Source organism: Anabrus simplex, chromosome 3 (genome assembly GCF_040414725.1).
Source record: "Anabrus simplex isolate iqAnaSimp1 chromosome 3, ASM4041472v1, whole genome shotgun sequence".
In the NCBI taxonomy this organism is placed as follows: domain Eukaryota; kingdom Metazoa; phylum Arthropoda; class Insecta; order Orthoptera; family Tettigoniidae; genus Anabrus; species Anabrus simplex.
This window is the reverse complement of record NC_090267.1, coordinates 146,827,142-146,834,654: the sequence shown is the minus strand read 5'-3', so window position 1 is coordinate 146,834,654 and position 7,513 is coordinate 146,827,142. Positions and strand designations below refer to the sequence as shown.

The 7,513-nt window shown below is 42.8% G+C and overlaps 1 protein-coding gene across 1 annotated transcript in view; it reads left to right on the top strand.

The window, feature by feature from the left end:
* Positions 1-559: 559 nt before the first annotated feature.
* LOC136866092 (macrophage colony-stimulating factor 1 receptor) overlaps positions 560-7,513 on the top strand; it is a 67,883-nt gene continuing 60,929 nt past the window's right edge. Inside the window, exon 1 of the mRNA XM_067142755.2 lies at positions 560-1,031. Within this exon, the coding sequence (XP_066998856.1) occupies positions 977-1,031 (55 nt within the window). The 5' untranslated portion in view covers positions 560-976. The remainder of the gene's footprint in view (positions 1,032-7,513) is intronic.

Genomic DNA, 7,513 nt, shown 5'->3' with positions numbered 1-7,513 from the left:
ACCAAGGCGACGATGGTTCGATTAGAGGCCATAGGCTAGTGGCAATGAGAAGATTGTAGTGCCATTAAGTAGTAAATTCACATATGTTTGCAGACTGAACGTTGAAAGGTACAATGAGCTATTATTTTTACGTCGCACGAACTCCGACAGACCTTATGTTGACGATGGTACAAGGCAGGGAGCAGGGCTAGGAGGGTGAAGAAAGCGACTGGGGCCTTCATTAGGCACATCTACGGAAAAACATCTTCAGGACTGTCAACGGTGGGATTTGAACCGAACATCTTCCGAATGCAAGCTTACAGCTCTGTGATCTGAACCGCGCTACCAACGCGCTTAGTAATCTATGATATATATGTATGCATGTATATAGCAGGAATAATACAGTACATTGAGTTAATGACCACTCTAGCCTCTAAATAGAACGTTAACCAAGAATGACCTTTGAGCCATCTCCAACTCTCAGTTATCTCGTGGCATAGACAAATAAGTAATGTGTAGTGAATAATACACACGAGGATTCTATGGAAGGATTGCAAAAATATCATTGAGGGGAGGTTTATTCCCAATTGTACTTAAGTGAGAATTTTTTGCTAGTTGCTTTATATCGCACTGACACAGATGGTTCTTAGGTCTTATGGCTATAAGTGAGAATTACTACCATACATATTATTTTAGCATTGATAAGATTATGGAAGTCGCATCAAAGGATGGTTGGTGTCTCTGCGATAAGATATGAACTATGCCGTGAGAATGCCGATAGTAGTAACTTGTCTGGCATGGCCCTGCGACAAAATCTAAGCTGCTACGAGTAAATCAAAAGACACTTGAAGTGTTGTACCAGAAAGATGGGATCTCAGACGACCAATGTCTGAGGGCACCTTTAAATATCTCAGTCTCCTTATCTGCCGGAATTTCCACATGGTGATCAAGCGAAAGGCAGCAACTTCCTGAAAGGTTGTGCGAGCTTCAGTTCAACATGGCAAGCATGGTGATAAGGACTCTCGTATTTGTGCTCTGGATTATATCAGCAGGTAGGTCTATTGCTACTTTCACATAATTATAAATAGATCTAAGTAGTTTTGGTATACCTATTTTACACCATATCAGAATGTTTAAGTCTTAGATGTTCAACCATGTTTATTCTAGGACAAACATGTATCCTACCTACCCTTCACTGTTTACATTAGTGCTTATTTATTGTCTTTGATTTTGCTTTTCCACTTTTTTTTTCAATAATTTACTAAACAATTTGGTCTTTCTCACACTGCGTTTAATACTTTGGCAATTGTGTGGAATTCTTTGTTGTGTGAGTCATCAGTCCATATACTGGTTTGATGCAGCTCTCCATGCTACCCTATCCTCTGCTAACCTTTTCATTTCTATGTAACTAGTGTATCCTACATCTGCTCTAATCTGCTTGGCATATTCATACCTTGGTCTACCCCTACTGTTCTTACCACTTACACTTCCTTCAAAAACCAACTGAATAAGTCCTGGGTGTCTTAAGATGTGTCCCATCATTCTATATCTTCTTCTTGTCAAATTTAGCCAAATCGATCTCCTCTCACCAATTCGATTCAGTATCTCTTCATTCGTGATTCGATCTATCCATCTCACCTTCAGCATTCTTCTGTAACACCACATTTCAAAAGCTTCTATTCTCTTTCTTTCTGAGCCAGTTATCGTCCATGTTTCACTTCCATACAATGCCACGCTCCACACGAAAGTCTTCAGAAACATCATTCTAATTCCTATATCAATGTTTGCAGTGAGCAAATTTATTTTCTTAAGAAAGCTCTTCCTTTCTTGTGCTAGTCTGCATTTTATGTCCTCCTTACTTCTGCCATCGTTTGTTATTTTACTACCCAAGTAACCATATTCATCTACTTCCTTTAAGACTTCATTTCCTAATCTAATATTTCCTGCATCACCTGCCTTCGTTCGACTGTACTCCATTACTTTTGTTTTGGACTTATTTATTTTCATCTTGTACTCCTTACCCAAGACTTCATCCATACCATTCAACACCTTCTCGAGATCTTGTGCAATCTCAGAGAAAATAGCAATATCATCGGTAAATCTCAAGGTTTTGATTTCCTCTCCTTGGATTGTGATACCCTTTCCAAATTCTTCTGTGATTTCCTTTACTGCCTGTTCTATGCAAACATTGAAAAGGAGGGGGGACAAACTGCAGCCTTGCCTCACTCCTTTCTGGATTGCTGCTTCTTTTTCAAAGCCTTCGATTCTTATCACTGCAGACTGATTTTTATACAGGTTGTAGATAATTCTTCGTTCTTGGTTGATTCCAATCACCTTCAGAATATTAAATAGCTTGGTCTAATCAACATTATCAAATGCCTTTTCTAGATCTACGAATGCCATGTACGTGAGCTTGTCCTTGATTCGATCCTCTAAGATCAGACGTAAAGTCAGGATTCTTCTGTAAATAATACGTGATAACATTTTGCAGGCATGAAATACTAAACTAATGGTGCGGTAGTTTTCACACCTGTCAGCACTGGCTTTCTTGGGAATAGGTATAACAACATTCTTCCGAAAATCGGCTGGGACTTCTCCTGTCTCATACATCTTACACACTAAATGGAATAACCTTGCCATGCTGGTTTCTCCTAAGGCAATCAGTAATTCAGGGGGAATGTCGTGAATTCTAGGTGCCTTGTTCCTATTTAGGTCGCTCACAGCTCTGTCAAACTTTGACCTCAAAATTGGGTCTCCCATGGATATTTGATCCCAAGCGTTTGTCTCCTACAGAACGTAAACAGATGTGCCTCTTTCGTTGTTTCTTCACATAACAGACTTTCTCTTTTCGGCATTTAATTTTGTATTAACCACCACACCATACCTCTTACTTCTCTATTTATAAGTCTATATTTCTTTATTGTCAAATTATAGCAGCCTACTAACTACCCAGGCTGATTAGAATATCTTGGATCAGAAGGAGTAAAATCGAGTCCGCCTCTGTGGTGTAGCGGTTAATGTGATTAGCTGCCACCCCCGCAAGCCCGGCTCTGCCACGAAATTTGAAAAGTAGTACGAGGGCTGGAACGAGGTCTACTCAGCCTCGGGAGCTCAAATGAGTAGAGGTGGGTTCCATTCCCACCTCAGCCATTCTGGAAGTGGTTTCCCACTTCTCCTCCGGTCAAATGCCGGGATGGTACCTAACTTAAGGCTACGGCCGCTTCCTTCCCTCTTCCTTGTCTATCCCTTCCAATCTTCCCATCACCGCACAAGGCCCCTGTTCAGCATAGCAGGTGAGGCCAGTTGTATCCCCCGACCCAATATCTCACGCTCCAGGACACTGTCCTTGAGGTGGTAGAGGTGGGATCCCTCTCTGAGTCCGAGGGAAAAACCAACCCTGGAGGGTAAACAGATTAAGAAAGAAGAAAGGAGTAAAATCGAATCATGCAGCCACATCACACCGCAAATGTAAAGAAAGAATTATTATATTTACCAACACGTACTATAGTAGCATCCTCACCGGGCGAGTTGGTCGTGCGGTAAGGAGCACGCAGCTGTAAGCTTGCATCCGGGAGAGAGTAGGTTCGAGCCCCACTGTCGGTAGCCCTGAAGATGGTTTGCCCTGGTTTCCCATTTTCACACGAGGCGAATGCTGGAGCTGTACATTAATTAAGGCCACGGCCGCTTCCTTCCCACTCCTAGGCCTTTCTTATCCTATCGTCAAAAGCACCTTCGCTACAACTATGGTTTCTTCAATGTTAGTTTTATACAGCATCTTGATCTGCAAAATACTGTATAATATTATACAGAGCCTTGTGCAGTGGTAATATATACCATATATAACCAGCTAAATATAGGTCAGGCTTAAATTATTTTTAAAAGAAATGTTATACTTTAGAAAACATTGAATCCCTGGAATGAAAAGTCATGCATTTCGAGATTGTGATTTGTGAAACTCAAGCGTTGTTGTTCACTAGCGATGTCTCAGAAATGCCGCCTATCGACTTTAGCAGAAATTGTTCAAAATATACTCAAATTCATTCGTTGTTGAAACAAAATTTCATTATGAAAGGTGATGAATAATTTTAAGCATTCCAAATAATATTGATATTTTTGATATAACTCTACTTTACTTCAACAGGAAATATAAAGTAAATTGAAAAATAAACTCCAACTCATGTCTAAAAAAATAATTTTGAATAAATTGTCATCTGCTGGAAATTGACTAAATTTTTGGTGTTTTGTTTTCGAAATACGTATGATGGCTCCTATTTGTAGTGATAAATAATAAACAAACGTCCAACTTGATTTTTAACAATACCGAGCTCGATAGCTGCAGTCGCTTGAGTGCGGCCAGTATCCATTATTCGGGAGATAGTGGGTTCGAGCTCCACTGTTGGCAGCCCTGAAGATGGTTTTCCGTGATTTCCTATTTTCACATCAGGCAGATGCTGGGGCTGTACCTTAATCAAGGCCACGGCCGCTTCCTTCCAACTCCTAGGCCTTTCCTATCCCATCGTCACCATAAGACTTATCTGTGTCGGTGCAACGTAAAGCAAATAGAAAAATATAGGCTATATTATTTTTAACGCAAACATTTTTATACTGTCATACTGTGTTATAAAAACATCCAAAGGACGTGATAAATAGTGTCGTAACCGATATTTATGCTATCGATCGAGTGAGGTGAAGAATGATACGAAGAAAAACTTAGGCTTACTGTAGATTGTACATATTTCCGTATAGGCCTGATAATAAAATGCAGAATTGCAGTACGTACAACACAAAATACAGTAGTTTGATTGAAGTCCGCCTCTGTGGTGTAGTAGTTAGTGTGATTAGCTGCTACCCCCGGAGGCCCGGATTCGATTCCCGGCTCTGCCGCGAAATTTGATAAGTGGTACGAGGGCTGGAACGGGGTCCATTCAGCCTCGGGAGGTCAACTGAGTAGAGGTGGGTTCGATTCCCACCTCAGTCATCCTGGAAGTGGTTTTCCGTGATTTACCACTTCTCCTCCAGGCAAATGCCGGGATGGTACCTCACTTAAGGCCACGGCCGCTTCCTTCCCTCTTCCTTTCCTGTCCCATCCAATCTTCCTATCCCTCCACAAGGCCCCTGTTCAGCATAGCAGGTGAGGCCGCCTGGGCGAGGTACTGGTCTTTCTCCCCAGTTGTATCCCCGACCCAAAGTCTGAAACTCCAGGACACTGCCCTTGAGGCGGTAGAGGTGGGATCCCTTGCCGAGTCCGAGGGAAAAGCCGACCCTAGAGGATAACCAGATTAAGAAGAAGAAGTTTCATTGAAAGGTTTTAGCTCGTACAGTTAAACTTACACCTACAGTACTCACTCACCTCGCTTCTTCATTTAGGGATAGTACCGTAATGAGTCATGTTTGTCTTCTCCTGCTTGCCCAATACACACTTTCAAAATTACATTCTTTGTTCATAATTTGTATCATAATTTCACTGCACCTTATCCTAGCTTTGTAGAACATGTGATGGCGTCACTCACTTTTAGGATATACTTTTCTTATTCCTCTTCTTCTTCTTAGTAACTGTGACTCTTATTCTTCCCTTCATTTCCATCATCGTCGTTCGTCCGTTTCTACGTTGTAATTATTGTTGCATACTTTTCATAGTCGCATTGATTCAGAATGCCACAGCCATTTTTTCACAGCAACTCAGATAACGGCAAATTACCATCACTGTCATCGACAGCATTATCACCAACGGCGGCATTTGTTTCTTTAGTTGACAATTTTTTTTTTTTTTTTTAGCTAGTTGCTTTACGTCGCACCGACACTGATAGGTCTTATGGCGACGATAGGACAGGGAAGGGCTAGGAGTGGGAGGGAAGCGGCCGTGGCCTTAATGAAGGTACAGCCCCATCATTTGCCTGATATGAAAATGGGAAACCACGGAAAACCATTTTCAGGGCTGCCGACAGTGGGGTTCGAACCTACTATCTCCCGAATACTGGATATTGGCCGCACTTAAGCGACTGCAGCTCTCGAGCTCAGTGACAAAATTAATGCCGGGTGGAAATCCTAATTCAAACAGGTTTAAAATGTCGTTATATACGAGGCGGACACGTACGTTTTGTCGTATTAAGGCTGATAAACACTTTCCTTATCAGGAATATGATGGTACCAGAGAATAACTGTGCCTGTACAAACTTCTGCCTGTGACAAGTTTTCATTTAAATATTAACTGTCAATTGAACAGTAAAAACTGAGAGGAAAAGTTGCCCCCGCCCCCGGGAAATTAGACCCTACTGCCGGGCTGAGTAGCTCAGACGGTAGAGCTGTGGCTTTCAGAGCCCAGCTTCGCAAATTAGATACCTGGCTCAGTCCGGTGGTATTTGAAAGACCTCAGATACGTCAGCCTCATGCCGGTAGATTTACTAGCACGTGAAAGAACTCCTGCTTAACTAAATTCCGGCACCTCGGCGTCTCCGAAAACCGTAAAAGTATTAGTTGCCTGAGATCAATCGGCTCATTTTATTTCTAAACCTGCGTTTGTGCCCGTTCCTCGCACGGGAATTTGCATAGGAGTATATGTTTCCTTCAGGAATTTACGCGAAGTAGCATGGTTCTCTTCACACCTTTAATGTGACATGTTAAAATGATATTTTCCTACCACAGCCCGGGGCAGTAACGAAAACATGATGAAGCTGAACAAATTCGAAAGAGAATCAGGACGATTTCCGAATTTATTGAACGGTGCCGTTCCTGGTCCGAAGTTGTGCGAAATTCTTCGTGGTTCTCAGGTTGCATACAGTATTGTATCTCTGACCACTGGCAAGGTGCTCTGACCTCCCTTAACATCTGCCGTATCGAAAAGAGTAAAATGGCTCTTTAGTTTTTCCCGTTACAACCTTGAAGTGACATGCACGACATGCCTCACGGGCCTTGGACTAAAAATCCAATTTTTCATAACCATCTGGGTTATTATCCGTTTACGATGAATACGTACATGGTATAGTCCGCCTCTGTGGTGTAGTGGTTAGCGTGATTAGCTGCCACCTCCGGAGGCTCGGGTTCGATTCCCGGCTCTGCCACGAAATTTGAAAAGTGGTACGAGGGCTGGAACGGGGTCAACTCAGCCTCGGGAGGTCAACTGAGTAGAGGTGGGTTCGATTCCCACCTCAGCCATCCTGGAAGTGGTTTTCCGTGGTTTACCACTTCTCCTCCAGGCAAATGCCGGGATGGTACCTCACTTAAGGCCACGGCCGCTTCCTTCCCTCTTCCTTGCCTGTCCCATCCAATCTTCCCATCCCTCCACAAGGCCCCTGTTCAGCATAGCAGGTGAGGCAGCCTGGGCGAGGTACTGGTCATACTCCCCAGTTGTATCCCCGACCAAGAGTCTGAAGCTCCAGGACACTGCCCTTGAGGCGGTAGAGGTGGGATCCCTCGCTAAGTCCGAGGGGAAAGCCGACCCTGGAGGGTAAACAGATTATGATGATGATGATGACGTACATGGTATATAGGAACGGAAATAACATATTCTTAAACGTTTGTTATATACAGTCTTTTG